Consider the following 19612-nt stretch of genomic DNA (forward strand, 5'->3'; position numbering starts at 1 on the left):
ACTGGGCCAGGGACAGACTAATTTGCATACAGCCAGGTTCTGAAACTGGGATGGTGCAATGAGCTAAAAAACGGTGTTGGATCTAGCCCTGATCTCTTGACTGGGTGAGAGTATTCTGCTTGATTCAGAGACTCTGTCCATCACCACCCCTTGTTGTAAATTATTTTGTCCACCCTTAGCGTGGAAGGGTATACTCAGATGTGAGTCCCTTGCTCATTGCACCATCAGGATTCAAGCAAGCCGGGCCGAAGACGGCTGAAATGCCAGAAACCGGTCCCCGGAAGCTTGTTTCCTTCCCAGTGTAAGAATTGGCTTTTGTAGTCTGGTCTGCCCTGTTCCCATGATGCACTGGGCCAGGGACAGACTAATTTGCATACAGCCAGGTTCTGAAACTGGGATGGTGCAATGAGCTAAAAAACGGTGTTGGATCTAGCCCTGATCTCTTGACTGGGTGAGAGTATTCTGCTTAATTCAGAGACTCTGTCCATCACCACCCCTTGTTGTAAATCAAATTCATAAAAAGGCTGCATTCAATCCTTTTTTCCCATTTGGAATCCCACAGAACTCAAAACCTTATTGGTTGGTGTCTATTTTAGGGGTATGTTCTGGGCTAAGTATACCACAAATGCAATGAGAGGAAATAAAAACAACTGGAGCTTATAAATCATCTGCGGGGTTTGGAATTTGGGAAACTTCAGACAAAACAGAAAAAATGCAGTAGCTGAGCCACCATGGAATATAGTGGCCAAGAGTGACATCTTCAAGAGAAGATCAGAGTGGCAATACACAGCTCCCAATGTTCTATAAGTAGGAGAGGCATAATTTTAGATTGTGGAAGATTAAGCTACTACTTTTCTAAACAAAAGAGACAAATTTGATGTATTTTTACTAATCATTTTCTAGTTTGGAGAGTAGCAGGTAATGGCCTACTTTGGAAATGAAATACATCGGTGCACTGGAAACATAGATATATCAATATCAGCTGGAACAGATGCACCACATATGAGAATCAACTATTAATAAGTAAGCGACAGGGTGTTAGCACAATAGTTGTCTATAAAATAGTTCTTAAATTAAAGTTATTGACTAATGGCATTAAGAAAACCATATAAATAAGGTTAAAAAACCAAATGCCGATGCTTGTATCATTGTCTGACTACTTGATTGTAAGATTTTCTGCAAACTTCTGTAGGTCCCACCAACTAAATAAGAGTGCAAAGTCTATGATCCTCATCAACACAACCGTGTTACAATTCATTAGGAAATGTAGGGCAAGGCTGTCAAACTTGCTAATGAAGCTTATCCTGCTAATTCATTCTCACCCACCGTACATTGAGCAGAGATGGGCTAGAGAACCTCTGCTCTACTTTGAAATTCGTTAGGGACGTCTCTAATACCCCAGTTACAAGTGCCTCAATCTCCTTGAGCGAGGAGAGAGGAAGTAATGGTATATTGCCCCATGTATGCCTGCTTCATACAGCGGGCAAAAGGATATTAGGGACATATTATAATTTCACCGAGGTTCTTCTAATATTATAAATAAAACATTTGTCAGGGATTTCAAAGTTATTTCAGTGCAGCTATTTTTAAGTACTCTTACAGACGATATCAAATTGTCACTCTACATTCTGTCTATTTTTGGCATTATGGAAAGTAAAATGTGCAATTACAGTAACCGATGAAGGTTAAAGTCCTTTGTGTGGCGACATTAAAGAGTCTTACCCCTTTTTTACTCGAATGCTCAACCTCCAACTTCCTGCACAGAGTTAGTTGGCACCATACTCTTCCAAAGAGCAAATAGAGACATGGGGACAGAAGCACTGCTCACTCACAGCACAACGGATCATACTTTTTTGTTATTAGTGAAGGTTATCTATGCCACTTGTTTAATCTGAGACATAACCTTAAAAACTAGTAAGAGATTCATTTGAACGACATCTAATAAACTTAGCAAACACAGCAAGATGATGGACGGCGTGCTGAAACTCTTCAACCACTCACCCCCAGTCACAGATCTCCGTTTAAACTAATTAATCCAGTTCAGCACTCCGTCCATCATCTTGTTTTGTTTGCTGTGTTTGCCAGACGTGCGTCTCTTGCTCGCTGTGCAACTGGATACAACCTATCCTGACTAATGAAGGGGGAAACCCAGAAACCGGTTCCAAGACTTGTTTCCAGACCAAGGAGGGCCTAGCAGTTTGGCTGGACTGTTACCATGAGGAAGAGGGTCAAGACTGATGTGCATATGGCTGAGTCCAAACCGGGGTGCCATAGTGAGCAAAGGAACAATGGATTAAACCCAGAACTGTGACTGGGGGGGTGAGTGGTTGAAAAGTTTCAGCACTACGTCCATCATCTTGTTGTGTTTGCTGTGTTCGCCCTAAGTGGCTATTGGTATGTCCAGACGTGGGTCCAGTGTTCGCTGTGCCACTGGATTCAAGCTAACCTGGCTTTTGAGAGATTGAAACCCCAAAACCCGTCCCAGGATGCTTGTTTCGGGCTGGACTATTTCCATGAGGAACAGGGTCAAGACTGATTTGCATGTGGGTGGGTCCAAACTGGAGTGGCATAGTGAGCAAAGGAACAATGGATTAACCTCAGATCTGTGACCTGAGGTGAGTGGTTGAAAGTTTCAGCACTCTGTCAGTCAGCTTGTTGTGTTTGCCAATAAACGTAGCCATTCCAACCATGTAACTATGTACTTTAGTTGTGGTAACTCTTGATCTTGGATGGGGATTTGAACTTTGGGAGTACTACGTTTAAGTATTTTAATTGAAATGTGCAACGTACTATATTAGGCATTACAGAGTTCTTTAAAATATGCATTGAAATTGTATTTTTGTTTGATTTGATCTCTGTTTTACCAGTAGTTTCCATGAGATTTCATGAATCAGAATCGACAAATAAATCATGATGTTGCTCAAACTCTATTTATAAAACAAGTTTTAAAACTAACTAAAAATGAGATTAACTAATAGAGGCTGAAAACGTTTTCTGCATATGCAGAATCTTTCCTTTTCAAGTGTACTTTGCCCGTAGCGTTACCCTAATGAGAGGCTCAAATACACAGATTTACAATTTAAATAGTGTGACCAAGTCCAGATTCCCAGAAGCTAAGTCATGGTCGACTGGACATTTAGCACCCCCAACTTCAAGTATTTATAAAGAAGTTTAATGCTGCTCATCATCTTTTTTTTTTTTTTTTTTCCTCCAAAAACCTTTATTGTACCTTTGAAGTTACACAGCGGAGTGCCTACAACCCGGTGGGCCGGCCGCTATATCAATCTATTAATCATTCTGCAGCAGCACGATGTCCTTTTCGAAACAGCATTCATGGTAAACAGCATTGTACCTGCCGCGGTGCAAAGGTACAGTCCATGCATCGTAGTTCCAAATAGTAGCGGTTCTTGATTTTCTATTTTTACAAAAACAACAAGCTGCTCATCATCTTTCATCCGATTCTCAAAGTATTACTTCTTGTGCTGCTACTGCAGAGTGTATGTTCCTCACAGACGAGTGAGTGGTTCAGTCTATCTTGGTAATGTCGACTAGCATTCATTGTAATAGGTGTGGCCACAAGATACAGTTCAATAGAAACATTTCCCTTAATTCCCCTACTAGCAGTATTTACTGGTTTAATGGATATTTGTCATGATTCCCTTGCAGTAACATGAGATTAAAGGACAAATACTAACATAATGTGTATTTGTAAAGCGCACATTCACCCAAGAGTATCTTGGAGCTGAATAACAGATGTTTATTGTTACCCAACTCAATGGTACTCATTTTATCGACCTCAGAAGGATTTGCACTGCAACCATGAAGGCAAACACAGGCCCCTACAGTGGATGCATTAGTTCACTAAGCCACCAGACCCGGCTTAGCAAGGGTGTCCATCCCTGAGCTGGCAGATAGAAAGCAACATTCGGATAAATGTTACTTGAAGGTTGGTGATAAGAACTGACTAATCTGGGGGATGTAAGGTAGACTAGACACATTGAGCCAGATTCACAAAGGTAAACTGAGACAAAAGTCAAACTTTATGATTTTTGGTATTCCCAAAGGGCTTTTACGAATGGTAAAGTTAGACTTTGGCCTCAGTTAAACTTGAGTTTTGGTCTTAAGTTCAACTTTTGGTCTCAGTTAAACTTAAGACCACAACTTAAGTTTAACTGAGACAAAAGTCTAAGTTTACTACTCGTAAATGCATTTTGTGAATACCGAAAGCCATAAAGTTAGACTTTCACCCTAGTTTACCTTTGTGAATCAGGCCCATTGCTTTCCGAGGAAAGGGTAGATATTGGAGACTGCGCACACTGGTTATGTAAACAAGAACTCTCTCACAACACTTCCACTTCCTGAAATAATGCTGGTGTAACAGAAGATGTCAGCTGGGTCATGTGCATTGGCGTAGACAATACAGGTTTGTCACAATTAAAATGTGTTTTTATAAAATCCAGACCATGCCTAAGAAGCTTTGATTCTGCAACACCCAGACAGCAACACAACAGACCCTCCACACACCATCGACCATGACCCCCTGCTAGCCTGGGCCAGCGTGAGCATCGATGACACCATCGAGACCATGCGCACAATCCACTCCGGCTCTCCGTCAGACCCATTCCCGCACCACATCTTTAACAGAGCAAGCAGCTCCATCGAACCCCACCTGCTCAATGTCATCAATCTCTCCCTCGAGACCACGACCTTCCCAGAGATCTGGAAACACGCCGAGATCAACGCTCGACTCAAAAAACCTAAGGCAGACCCAAGAGACCTCAAGAACTTTCGGCCCATCTCTCTGCTCCCCTTCCCGGCCAAGGTCATTGAGAAAACCGTCAACAGACAGCTAACCCGATACCATGAAGAAAACCCTTCCCATTCAGGGTTCCGCAGCAACCACAGCACCGATACTGCCCTCATCGCCGCTACCGATGAGATAAGGACCCTGCTGGACAACGGCGAGACCGCAGCACTCATCCTCCTAGACCTCTCTGCCGCCTTCGACACCATCTGCCACCGCACTCTACGCGCACCCCTTTCATGCAGCAGGGATCCGAGACAAGGCTCTGGATTGGACCACCTCCTTCCTCTCCGGCAGAACCCAGAGCATCCGCCTCCCCCCATTCCGTTCCACAGCCTCCGAGATCATCTGCGGCGTACCCCAGGGATCCTCCCTCAGCCCGACGCTGTTCAACATTTACATGACCCCGCTCGCACACGTAGCCAGACAGCACGACCTCAACATAATCTACGCCGACGACACTAAGTTGATCCTCTCCCTCACCAAGGACCCCATCACCGCCAAAGCCAACCTCCATGAAGGAATGAAGGCCGTCGCCGACTGGAAAAAGACCAGCCGTCTGAGCTGAACTCGGACAAGACGGAGGTCCTCATCCTCGTCTCCAACCCTTCAGCCTGGGACGACTCCTGGTGGCCAACGGCACTGGGGGCAGCCCCGCGCCCACCGACCATGCACGCAACCTGGGAATCATCCTCGACTCAACACTCTCAATGACCAAGCAAGCCAACGCCGTCTCCTCCTCCTGCTTCAACACCCTCTGCATGCTCTGCAAGATCCACAGATGGATCCCGACAGATACAAGAAAGACAGTCACCCAGGCCCTCATCAGCAGCAGACTCTACTACAGAAACGCCCTCTACGCAGGAGCCCCGACCAAGCTCATCAAACGACTACAACGCATCCAAAACGCCTCGGCACGACTGATCCTCGACGTACCACGCCATGACCACATCACCCCCACCTGAGAAACCTGCACTGGCTCCCCGTCAACAAGAGGATATCCTTCAAGCTCCTCACCCACGCACACAAGGCACTCCACAAGACGGCTCTCCTTCTACATCCCCAACCGCCAGCTACGCTCCACCGACCTCTCACTCGCCACAGTCCCGCACATCCAAAGAACAACCACCGGTGGGAGATCCTTCTCCCACCTCGCCACCAAGACATGGAACACCCTCCCACTGAGCCTACGACAGACCCAAGACCTGCTGACCTTCAGGAGGATACTCAAGACCTGGCTGTTCGATCAATAGCGCCCCCCAGCGCCTTGAGACCCTCACGGGTATGTAATGCGCTTTACAAATGATTGATTGATTGATTTTGTGCCAATTATTTCTTTCTCTGTCAGACGTGGGCATAGAGAAACACAGCCAAAGCACAGATTTCATTACATAAGCCACCTTTATACAAACATATGGAATGCAAGAGTTTTAGTAAGATATCACATTAATCCTGCACAATGGACCATGATTTGGAATGAATGGCAACTCTCACCGTCATTGATTCTTCCTGCCAAGGACTCAGCACTAAATCCAGCAAAGACCACAGTATGAACTGCACCGATTCTTGCACACGCCAGCATACTTGCCACGGCTAGGGGGGAAACAGGCATGTAGATGGCTACTCGGTCTCCTTTCTGTATTCCATGCTTCTTCAGTGTGTTTGCAAGGCGACAGGTTGTGTCCAGTAGTTCTCTGTAGTATAAGAACATTATTTGCCGTTATTTATGCAACTGCAAGGCAGTATGCTATCTACACAGCATGCATGCAATTACATTTTAACCTTCACAGTGCACACACGTGGATGCTGATTTAAATATTAATTACGGACCCAATTTCCAGATAGTTGAATGTACAATTGCTCTTTTTGCTTCACATATAGGGCCTCCAGTCAATGAGGGCTCAGCAGCAAGACTAACTGCTGTGCACTAAGTGCCAGGTGTGTCATGCAGTCAGTACCTGCACTGCTTCCCACAAGCCATCTTGGCATGGTTATATGGACCCACTGTGAGAAGCTGGCCTGGTATATGATGTCCACTAATGTAAGTGGGCACCTTGCACCAGTCCAAACAACCCTTATGTCGATTTAGGAGGTCTTAAACAACCTTAGAAAGCTATCCAAGTGGAAGCTGTGGAGAGCAGCCTTCAGGCTTAGTCTTGAAGGAGTGTGAAGCAGCTTGTTTTACCAGAATGCAATGTTATGGTATAGATTAAATGAAAAAGAACCACACAAAGTATTTTTTTAAAATATGTATTTATTATATAACACTATCTAGTTCGTTACAGTGTCTCCCACACGGAGATGGACACAAAGCACACAATACTTTAGCACAGAAATCACAATGTATAGCCCTAATACACAGTGGGCCTCAGGGGGGGACAAAACCATATACTCAGAAAGTGGTATCTAACCCTCGACTCGAGTCTGGACAATGCCGGGAGGATGTGGAATCGCAGGAGACCCAAGGAACCCCAAGGTAAATAGATAGGGACCCAACGGAAAGCACGTGCAGTGTGGGAACACGATCATGGGTTCCGTACAACTGTACATGTATGTTACGGTTGGATTTTTTAAGATTAAGGACCCTTCCCAGTGGACCCTGAAGAAAGCCCATGGAAGACAAAAGTTTGGAGAGCCAGCCCACCCGTGGATATCATAGTATCCACGTTACCTACACCAGGGAAGCCGGGTGCATAGGGGTGAAGTGGTGTCGAAGACCGCCGTCAAACCCAACCGAGGACTTCATGAAAGTGCCGCTGCAGGAAGAAGAGAAAATGTTCATGGGAATCCAAATGTGGGTTCTTGAAGAAGAGTACCTGAAAGCAGAGGGGTCAGAATCTATGTCATTTGGGAGTGACCAGGAGACTTGGAAGACGAATGCCCACCAATGTCGTGGTGCTTCAGGATGGATGAAGAGGACCTGGACTCTGCAGCTGTGAGGACCAAGCAATGCTGAGGAGGACCAGTAGCCATGCATGACCTGTTCCATGAAGGATATCGAGTGCTGAGGGGACAGTGTCCGGCCGGAGCACCAACCAGTCTTGCCAAAGGCAAGCCACGAAGGAATCAAAGAAGGAGAAACTTTGGGACCAGCAAGGTCCAGGGGACTCACCATAGGCAGGGGAGTCGGGCAGATCCCGAGAAATCAGGGAAGCCCAAAAGAAACAAGAGTGACCCTTAACTGGACCCACAGGCCGGAGGCACTGGAGTCGCAAGAAGACCTCAAGCAGCTCACCAACAGATGCAGGCCACGATGCACACAATGTGGTGAGGCTGAAGATTCTGGTCACAGGATTTGCTTGAGGTTGGGGCTATTTGGAGCCCGAAGATCTTTTTGCAAAGATGCCAACAAGCCTTTGCAACTACAAGTTGGACACGGTACCAAGAGGTTCGGTAATTGCAACCCCCACGAGGACTATTGGCCTCAAACTTGGTGAGAGGGTGGAGCAGGGCTCAGGAGCTGAGGAAAACCACCACCTGTTTTGCAGAGCCCAGAGAATACGGAGGAACTCAGGTGCTGCAGACTTAGTTGCAGTGCCTGCAAATGCAGGGGAGTGACTCTTTCACTCCAAGGGAGATTACTTCAGGTGTCTTTGATGCTTTACAGGCCTTGGAGGTTCATGTATGATGCACAGCCTCAGAAGATGCAGAAGACTGAAAGGGAGATGAAGTCCAACCCAAACTAAGTCCAGCGAAGTCCACAGTGCCCAGACGGCAGAAGTGTAGTGGTGTTTGATCTGAATCCTATCCAACGACGAACCTAGGGACCTACACCTGGGTAAGCCCTTAAGTACCCTAGGGAAAGGGTTGGGCGATCCAGGGTACCCTCCAAAGGGAGGGTCTGGACAGGGGGGAGTTTACTCCGATCTCCTTTGTCCAGTTTTGCACCAGAGTGGGAGACAGTGGCTCCCAGGACTGGTTTGAACTGGACTCTGCACAGGGACACCAGCCTTTCTGGAGAGGGCAAGCACACCCACCCAGCCCTAATACACTAAATCCAGGCACACCTCCCTGTGACCGGACCCCTATTGTTCTACCTTCGTCTGCTCAAGCCTCGTTCAGCAGCAGGAAGGCAGAAATGTGTCTCTGGTCAGCAGAAAGAATTGAGTGCTGTCCGTGACTAAAAGGCTCGTACCTGGGAACACTGAGACCTAACGAAGGACTCTGCCAGTGCTTGGACTCATACCTCCCACACCTTTTGATACCAAACATGATAAGATTCGTTGCAGTCGTTTTCAAGATGGTCATGGCGCGATTAAGCAGGGTGGTATATAGCTGCTTCACTGACAACCCGGGAGAATTTACTCAGTAGGCTGCCGGGAGAATTTACTCAGTAGGCTGCAGGGGTGACCTGCTCATGCAGGAGCACCCTCTCACTTAGAACCAAGCGCCCTGCCTTCAGGATTGTAAAGGCCTGGTATAGGGGTGACTTATAGCTTTTACGTGCAGTGACACTTAGATATAGTAAACCTATATTTTTAGTAAATGGTGCAATGGCAGGCCTGTAGTTCCATTTTGCATGGTCTCTCATGGGTGGCATAATGCTTGCCTCGGCCCATGTGAGACCTCAGGGGAATCTATGCCCCGGGTACATCAGTCCCATATACGAGAGACGACCCAAGTATCCAATCAGGGATTGCACCTAGGTACTGACACACACAACAGTTTAGCGAGAAAGCAGATACGCTGGGGTCTTGATTAGCAGGATCCCAGTCAAACTAGTAAAAAAAAACAGCATAGCACCAAACAAAAAGTGGGGGTAACCATGCAGAAGGATCCTACTTTTCTACAACCACTAATTTGCCTAACTTGTGCTCCAAGTGAGCTGTGAGCAGGGCCACCGGAATTTCATGGCAGAAGAGGATGATGGTTGACTGAATTATACAGCAAGAAATGATCAATTATGTGGCGTAATGCAACACACACAATATTAGCCGCGGGGGGGGGAGCTCCTCTCTTAATGTGGAGGAGTGTCGCCCCACTAAAGAATTTTCCCCAAAGAAAAAGAAAATGGTAATAAAGTTCATTTATTACCATTTTATTTTTCAAATCCCCATCCAGCATGAGAGCAGCGTGAGTTTTGGGACCGGAGCGAGGAGGACGACGTTGTGCCAGGGAGAAGGTAAGCGGCATTACTTTTTATTTATTTTTTATTTTTGTCCCCCCGCCCACCACCCTTATTTAATTTATTTAATTATTTATTTAAGACATTTATTAAGCGCACTGTCACCTTGCAGGCATCCTGGCGCTGACTGGTTCAAGAAACTGACGTTAACAGCTGAAGCGTGACCTTTCAAAGAGTTGCTTTGGAAAACAGCCATGTTTTAATCTTTCTCCTAAATGGAAGAAATTCAGAAATGTGCCTGATCTCGAGTGGGAGCAGATTCCAGAGTTTGGCAGCAGCCACCTCAAAGGATCTGCCTCCAGCTCTGACCTTCCTAAATCTTGGTACCTTCACCAACTTGGCCGTGGAAGATCGAAGCTGTCTAGTTGGAGCGTACCAAGCAAATTTCGATTGCAGGGAGGCAGGACCTGTTCCATGGAGAGCCCTAAAGACTAGGCAGAGGGCTTTAAAATTTACCCTCTGCCTCATAGGAAGCCAATGCAGTTTTACAAGGGTGGACAACACATGTGCTCTTCTAGGAAGCCCCAGCGCCAACCTGGCCACAGCTGATTGGACCCTTTGGAGCCTATCCAACAAAAACTCAGGGGACCCCAACAAAAGGGCATTGCAATAGTCCAACCTGCTGAAAATTGTACACCTTACCACTTGAGCACGAGCATGAGATGGTAAAAGTGGTAAGACTTTCCTCAGGGAGCATAAGATGGCAAAACAGCAGGCAGTTGTCTTTTTTACATGGGTCTCCATACTAAGCCTCTGATCTAGTATAACCCCTAAGTTACGGACTGAATCCACAGGCAGTACCTTGGTCCCAGTTTCCGGAGGCCAAAAGTTATCTGGAAATGGATGGGGGGTCTTATTCCCAGCGCTAAAAAGCACCTCCGTTTTCCCAGCATTAAACTGGAGGGAGTTATCCTTTAACCATCGTGACGTATCACGCAGACAGTTGTGGAAAGCTCCACAGATGTTGAGTCCTCACCCTCAAGGGAGAGGATCATCTGCGTGTCGTCAGCGTAGTTTACGAACCTGATGTTATACGATTTAATAAGTGAGATCAGAGGTCTAAGATACAGATTAAAAAGTATAGGACTGATTGCAGAGCCCTGAGTGACCCCGTGAGATACCTGAGTGAAGGCTGATTGAAAGGGGGGTAAAGACACCGCCTGCTGCCGATCCTGCAGAAATTAGCGAAACCACATCAAAGCACCACCTCTCACCCCAGCCTCAGATAACCGGTTCAACAAGATCTTGTGGTTGACCGTATCAAAGGCGGCAGACATATCCAGCAGGATCAGAAACGCTGCCTGCCTCCTATCTGCACGCCTCTGAAGCTCATCCATAGCGGTAACCAAGGCGGTTTCGGTCCCGTGAAGTGGCCGGAAACCAAATTGATCATCATCTAGTAGTTGATGATGTTCCAGATGTTTAGAGAGGGTGGAGCTGACCATGCGCTCTACTATCTTAGCTGGAAACGGCAGCAGGGAAATAGGTCTATAATTTTTAGAACAGTCCGGGTCTAGGGAGGGCTTTTTCAGTAAAGGAGATATCACCGCCCGTTTCCACTGGGCTGGAACAGTACCAGTAGCGAGGGATTGATTACATATAAGGCGGAGTGCGGGAAACAGTTACTCCTCATATTCTTTCCAAATTTTGTGTGGCACAGGGTCCAAAGGAGAACCAGAGGAAATCCCCCTGGTTAGCCTGATAAATGCCTCCTTCGTAAAGAGTGGGAATTCAAGTAATAGTTCCTTTGGAGTTTCAGCTGACCCATCCGACCCGTCCACTAAAGACCCAAGTCTCGTGTTAAGAGACGGATCAAAATCAGGAGAAACCTCCAAATCCTCAATAATTTTCTCAATTTTATCTTTAAAGAATTTGGCAAGGTTCTCGCAGAGATCTTGGGACGGGACAATTGCATTCTTGGAGCAATCCGGGTTGGTAAAGCTGTTCAATATATTAAAAATGCTCCTAGAGCTGTTAGTGGAGTTACAAATCAAGGAGGAATAATAATCTGTCTTAGATTTCTTAATCTGATTCTTATATTCCAAAACCTTGTTTTTCCATATCTCCTTAGAGGCTTCCTCATATTCCAGTCTCCAGCTTCTTTCAGCCTTTTTGCAGCCCTGCCTCATGTTTTTCAATGCATCGTTGAACCAGGAAGCAGACCCATTCCCCTTACAACTACGTGTTTTTAGGGGAGCGTAAGCATCCAAGATGGCTGTAATTCCTGTGCAAAGAGAGTCGTAGTTTTCCTCTACTTGCTTGTCCGCGTCAAAGAGCTCACTCACATTAAACACCCCCCCCAGGGACTTTACGCGTGCGAGAGCCCTCCAATCTCTGCATCGAAATTCCTTAGTAGTCACAGGAGCCCTGACATGTACCCCGTTAATGTTTACAAAAAATTTGACAAGAGAGTGGTCCGTCCAGTCCATGGGTAAGATTTCCCCCTTCTCACATGCCAGCCGCCACTAAGTATTACTTGATTATTTTTTCGTTTTAATCCATGTCAACACTGTCATACCAAAGCTTTCAACTCATTAGTACCACTTTAACACTCAAATACAGGAATAAGCTACTAAAAGGTTACTAGTCAACCTTTTGTAAGCGCCTTCCATTGAGAGGCAATAGGTATCACTTCATTTGTAATAACTTTTGATGCATTTGAGGTAGAAGCAATTTGCTTTTGTTAAAATCTGCAATTTATGCAACAGATGTTAGATAGTGTGCCAAATCCAAGTCTATGCAAAAGAAATGCTACTGCCGTAGAATCACATAATTCAAGTGGTCCTGACTGTGAGACATCTTACCTGTTGTTTTGTGCTGCTCATCCCCCTCTCCCTCATGATATACGCTTTTATCCTAGTCAGGTGCACAATGCCCACTGGGGTAAGAAGCCTTCAGACAATTGTGCCACCCAATCCTACCTCCCACCCCGCTGCCCACATCATATGTCTTAGCCCAGGCTGCTACAACTTCCTTGACACGCACAATTATTTAGCTGATGTGTGCTGGACTGCTCAGGAGATGGGACCTCAATGACCGCCTTTTTTGCAATTTGCACAGTTTGCCATGCAAGCACTTTTTGAAACCCTCATTATGTAAATAAGGATTCCAACAGTGTAGAGCAGACTTGCTCTACTTACAGTCTTTAAGTTTGCCTGAAATTTGTTATTGTGTCTGTGCCTTTTTGAAATCCGTGATTCAGGCAAGAAAAACAACGATAGGGTAACTGCACATTGGTCTCGGTATTGTTTTACAATTTTTATCTCAATTTTTAGCTGAATGTATGTCTATGGGGTCATGAAGCCTTGAATGAACGAATCCATTAAAGTCATTCACTGGCTCCCACAAAGCCTTTAGATTTAGTGATAAACCAAATGATATGTACTGAATTTGATTTTATATATCTCTTTTTAAGACCGTTATGAACTTGTGCGTTTTTATGTATTACTGTGTGTTTTTTTTGTCCTCTCCTGGATATGTTTTATCCGGATAAAGTAATTGACTTGAATTGGACTGAAAAATCCATATCCATACTAATATTATAAAGAGAGAGCCCAAACCTTTGAGGCGGGTAATCTCAGTAACCACAGCACCAATCACAACACCCAATACAGCGTTGGAAAGGGCAGTTGCAGCAAAAGGACATAGGCTATGCAGACGGATAAAAAAAATTATAAAAAAATTGCAAAAAACTAAATCATTCAGAAGGCCGAGGGCCAAAATAACATCGAACAGGAAATGATGTAATAATGTGACTCACTATATTGAGACTGAGAGCCTGGAGCCAAATTGATCGTGAACAAGGGATATGCTATCCCGAAACGCACAGATTTGTGCCTGCCTGCTTGTGAGGATTAAATAAAAAAGCACAAAAGTGAAGACAAACGCGAGTTCGTCCAGTTTTTCTCCCAGCTGGGGGAATTGGTTGTGGATTTAAATGTGGCATGGTTCTGCCGCGGGGACTTACGAACCGGCGAGAGAGCGCTGCAAATTCTGGCAAAAAGGAACCAAGGGGTATCAATATATATAAATATATATATACTAGCAGCCCGTCCCGACGTTGTCCGGGGCTGAAATAGAATGTGTGCAAAGGGTTGTAGTAGTGAAGAAAAATTTATTGTAAGATCTCACGGTATGCCACATTTTTAGTTTCAGTTGAATCAGGACGGAGAATTTTTTTTTTTCGATATTGCCAGACCTAGAGAGTGCGACATATAACTGCCTGTGTAGTAAGTTGCTTGTAGAATCCCTAAGAGCGTTGTGTCGGACGTTGTGTGGCTGTTGTAAATGTGTGTACGCTGAGACTGCAGTGCGTCACAGCGTGCTTGCAAGGCCTGCGCGTGTGTGAACAATTATTTTGTGAAAGCTTTGTAATGTTCGCCGGTACGTTGATTGGCCTTAATCGCCGCTTGCGGGCCGTAGCAATTTGGGCAGTGGTAAATGCGAAGGCTGCCTGTTGTAAATCTGTGTACGCTGAGACTGCAGTGCGTGACAGCGTGCTTGCGAGGCCTGCGTGTGCAATATGCGAAGCTTGTGCTCACCGCTGTTAGTGTGAGTGGCTTGAGCCCCCACCTGAGCACCGGAGCAGTATGCAAAGCTTTGTGATCCCCGCTGTCAGGCTGAGTGGCTTGAGCCTCGCGTGAGCACCGTAGCAATGCCGCGGCCCGTGAGGTCTTGCCCATTGGTGTTTGGCCATGCCCCTCTTACAACGTCCACGAGGCGCGCCCCATGAATGCGGAGCCCATTCAGGTTTTGCCACACCCCTCTGACAACGGCCAGGCCCACAACGGAGTAATGTGAAGGTTTTTGTTTACAATGCCGTTTTCGCTTTTACCAGTAATGACGGGGAATGGCGCACCCCGCGCCCCGTGAATGCCGCGCCCATTGCTGTTTGTTGTTTGTCCACGCCCCTCTCACAATGCCCACACCCACAAGGGAGTCCTGTGAAGGTTTGTTTGCCGCGCCCATCGCTGACAGCACAACGCCCACGCCCACAAGGGACTACTTTACCCCTAAGGTTCTTTTACCTTTGTAATGTATATGGTGGCCACTTGTATAGCCTATGTCCATCTGCTGCAACTGTCCTTTCCAATGCTGTATTGGGTGTTGTGATTGGTGCTGTACTTCTTGAGCTTACCCGCCTCAAACGTTTGGGCTCTCTCTTTATAATAGTAGTATAGATATATATATATATATATATTTATATATATATATCCATATCCATACTAATATTATAAAGAGAGAGCCCAAACCTTTGAGGCGGGTAATCTCAGTAACCACAGCACCAATCACAACACCCAATACAGCTTTGGAAAGGGCAGTTGCAGCAAAAGGACATAGGCTATGCAGACGGCCACCATATACATTTAAAAGGTAAAAGAACCGTGCCAGCAAAGTAGTCCCTTGTGGGCATGTCTGCGTTCTGCTGTGGGCGTATACTGGGGGCGTGTGGTACGTTCCGCCCTTCATGCCATGTGAGTCATAATTGCGCCGCATCAAGGGGCACGCTGGGGGCGTGACACGCTGGGGGCGTGACACGCTGGGGCCGTGACAAACGCTGTGGGCGTGGTCCGCGCTGTGGGCATGTGTCCGGCCTTCATGCCATGTGAAGCACCAATTACGCAATTGCGCCACATCAAGGGGCACGCTGGGGGCGTGACAAACACTGGGGGCGTGTGCTACGTTCCGCACTTCATGCCATCTGGGTCGTACATTAATCAGATCGTCTGCTGTGGCCGTGTGCATCACAAAGGCATTCACCTCGAAGCGTGGTAAGTAACCATTCGCAAGACTCCCTTGGGGGACTGCCCGTTGTCTCACACATACTGGGGGTGCCGAATGCCGTGTGTGCCTTGGCCTGGGTGTATCTGAAAGGGCCGAACGCAGTGTGTGGCTTGGCCTGGGTGCGTCTAAAAAGCACTCGGGCCGAAGAGCGTCGGTGTGGTTCATAAAAAAATAAGAACAGCGGGAAACAATCATTCAAGGCTCACACAATTCTAATTGTTAGACGGTTGCGCTGGCCCTCAAATGGGGGCACTTGCGACTGAGCATGTCTGCGGGGACAATTCCTGCAGCCTTTCATGTGCGCTGTTACTGAACTATCACATTAAACTAAATTACACGCCCCTGCTAACATCAGCCAGGGCTGTAGCCGGTCTCAGGCGGCGGATCACTACACTGATTACATGCTCCTGCTAACATGAACCAGGGCTGCAGCTGGGCTTCAAGCGGGGGGACACGCGCCTGCTAACATCAACTAGGGCTGCAGCTGGGCCTCAAGCGCAGGAACACGCGAATGACCGTATTTGAATACACACATTACACACATTCTATTTCATACCCGGACAACGTCGGGACGGGCTGCTAGTAATAAATATTTGTCTCCATGTAGCCTTGAATGATTAAATCAATTAAAGTAATTTACTGGCTCCCACAATGCCTTTAGATTTAGTGATTAACCAAATGCACACATCTACATTTCTTTATGGTAGTAGGTACCCTGATGAGAGGCTTGTTTCTACTTTCACTGGCTGCCTTTCCCTTGACTTTACGAACTAGGTAGAGGTGGGTGAGCTAACAAATTGGAAGGTGGAGCCGAGTCAGACTTGAGTCACGGTTATGCTGGATTCTAAGACCCTGTGCACCAATAGAGCATAGAAAGTACAGCTACAGATATCATCTAAAAATCAAAAAGCGTATTTCTTTAACATGTGGAAGTGTTTCACCATAGTACATCACATTATATCATGCATTATGGGGCATTTATTAACAAGCATTGGCATAGTCAGTAGGTCTCGCTTCATGGCCCTTATAAGTGCGTAGCCATGCAGCACATTATCCTGGGTGCTGTGCCGCCAGGAATTGAAAAGCTATACAATTACTACACTCTGTGTTTTTTTACAGTGTGCGTGTTAGGGTGCACTATTCCAGTGAGTGTGACCAATGCAGGACTGCCCTAAGAGCACCCAATGAATAATGTATTGTTTATAGTCTGGCTGCTCTGAGCTCATGATACACTATTTACAAAATGTGTTTTGTGTATGCAGTGAGCATGTGCAGGAAATAGGCGAATGAACGTCCCACAGGCTTACAATCTGCTAAATCTGATGGTAGCAGCAATATGACATATTATCTAAGATACCAACACTCCTACTTGAATATACAAGTCACATAGATCACAACAGGTAAATGGCAAAACTGAAAAGTATGTTTTGCGAAGTCACACTGTGCTCATCCCCCATACTTGAAGTGCTTACAGTTTCTTCCAATGGGGAAACCTTTACCTAGGTAAACACAGAAACACAATAAGTCTCAGAAAAAAGCAGTCTGTGGTTACATCGGCACAAACCAATTGCCAACTAAAAACAGAAGAAAAGAAAAAAACTCTTAATTGCTGAATGCCAATTATAAATCGTTGGATCAATCACTAAATACAGGTATGTATAGGCTTGCCTGTTGATCTGAAAGAGAGGAAAGGATGCACCTATGGCACACCCCATGAGGCTGTAAATTAAAATGAATGCCCTAAGGGCACAAGCGGAAGGGGGGGGCGTCATATTTCATGGTTACCATAACAAACCAGTAGTGAAGGATTTCCCTGGAACCTTCCAAACCAAACATATTTTAGCAGTTCTCATGGCCCACAGTCGGATTGCAAAACAGAAATGCAGAGCACAAGGACAGCAAAAGAGAGGGTTGCTGGTGGTACTGAAAATATTTAAAAGCCAGGCCGCCTCCAACAATTGAAGAAAAAAAAAAGATATAAATAAAGTAAATCAAACCACAGATTAGCAATCGTAGAATAGACAAACTACCCTACAGATTACAGCACATTTGAAAAAGGTATGGTGCTTCTTTGCTAAAAGATTACAAACAACACTACTGAGAATCAGTTCATATTAAACAGTTTGAAATGTAGCCGAGGTCTTCTCTTCAAAACACGGGGAAGTGACAAAAATACAACCTAAAGTTGCTAATGAGAATGTTCAGCAAGGATCTGAACTGCTTAGTGTGTCAAGCAAACACAAGCAAAACAATTGTGAAAGAAGAGGATGGTCCGATTTGGAAACAACGCGGGAGCGTTGGCGGTTTGTGTGAATCTTCTCATTTTTCTGATTAAGTGCATTCCAAATGCACCGAGTTTGCTAAGTTTGGATAACTAACGTGGCCCTCCTCTAGCTGGTTCATTTAAAAGAAATATGCACTTGCCACGTCTGATTGCAGTACACAGGATTCAAAAACATAATGGATGTTTGATAACATAGCAAGATTAGCAAACCAAAAAATCTATAACATCAAACCACACTTTAAAATCAGAGCAAAGTCTGCTAAGAGAGCACGAGTTCACCTTCTTAAATACAGTTTATTTAAGAAAAAGAAGAACTGTGTGAAAGCCATAACAAATCAGAAGCAAGTGTTTTGAAAATGTCTATGAGTTGAGTGCAGTTTTGCAGCCTTCAACGCGCTGATCAGGCAGTCACACTGAACACTGTCAACAGTTTATTAAAGAAGAGGGCATCTACCACAGAAGTTCAGTGTAGACGCAGAACAATAGGCTCTGTACAAGTTGTGTTGTCACTCTGCACTAGGCGGCGCGGTCACCAGTCACGCTCACAAAGTGCCTTACCCATAATTGTGCTTCAGCTTTGATTTGGTATGCTAGATCCCAATTTTTAAAACAACAGACAGCCACGGAAGACAACAGTGAGGTCCAGCACGCACCTAATCCTACCCACGGGGTGCCACCGGAAAGGAGTGGTGAAGTCCGTAGTACCTGGGAAAGTCTATCGGTTGTGGGTATTATGGGCATCAGCGCTCTGTTCAACAGATGCCATTTACTTTCACTTTCTCTCGTGGAGGTCCATGGAACATTATGGCAACTGAAGAATTTCTGTCTCAATAAAGAACCTTAGATGGTCTGAAATGCATTAAAACAAGCAGCGATGGGGGAGAGGGACGGGGCAAGCAGCAATGCGGGGGGAGTTGGGACAGGCAAGCAGCGATGCGGGGGAAGTTGGGATGGGCAAGCAGTGATGCAGGGTTAGTTGGGACCGGCAAGCAGTGAACTGGGAGGGGTGGTGTTGTCGGAGGAGGTTGCGGAGATGGGCAAGCCCCAACAGGGGTGGAAAGAAGCAACAATGAAGGCAAAGTAAAGCAAGTCTTCATAAACACAAGCAGGAAACGAAGAAGAAATAGTGCAGAAAAACAAACAGATAAGCAGCAAAGTGAAAGGTACAAGTAATTGGGCGGAAACAAATCACAACAAGAAGGGAAAAAGAGCAAAGGTTAACCATTAGCAAGCAAGCCTTTTTAATAATGGGCAATTGTAGTAATGAATAAAAAGGCAATGAGCGGGCTGCAATCCCAAAAAGTGTATACAACATGTCTCGAAGAGACCGCACAAGGGCTGCCTAGGCTCGACCTAAAAATGATACTGATTAAACATGGACCTGGAAACATTCTTGGCCCCCACATCCCTGACATGATGACAATGCCACAAGTGAATGAAGGGGTCAGTAAATTATCATGAGCACCCTATATGTGGTCAAGATTCTGGTTATGTATGAAGCAACTTTATAGTCTATTTAACAAATAGAAGAGGATTTTACACAGGGCACATCATGGGACTCTCATATTTCAATGTGTTTTAATATGTGTTGATAAAGAATAAGATTTAAGTATTA

General features: G+C 45.7%; 1 protein-coding gene across 1 annotated transcript in view; it reads right to left on the reverse strand.

The window, feature by feature from the left end:
- ACSS1 (acyl-CoA synthetase short chain family member 1) overlaps window positions 1-19612 on the reverse strand; it is a 1294163-nt gene that overhangs the window by 770189 nt on the left and 504362 nt on the right. The window contains exon 3 of the mRNA XM_078649067.1: window positions 6299-6498. Within this exon, the coding sequence (XP_078505193.1) occupies window positions 6299-6498 (200 nt within the window). The remainder of the gene's footprint in view (window positions 1-6298; window positions 6499-19612) is intronic.

The sequence above is a fragment of the Lissotriton helveticus genome, chromosome 6 (assembly GCF_964261635.1).
Source record: "Lissotriton helveticus chromosome 6, aLisHel1.1, whole genome shotgun sequence".
In the NCBI taxonomy this organism is placed as follows: Eukaryota; Metazoa; Chordata; class Amphibia; order Caudata; family Salamandridae; genus Lissotriton; species Lissotriton helveticus.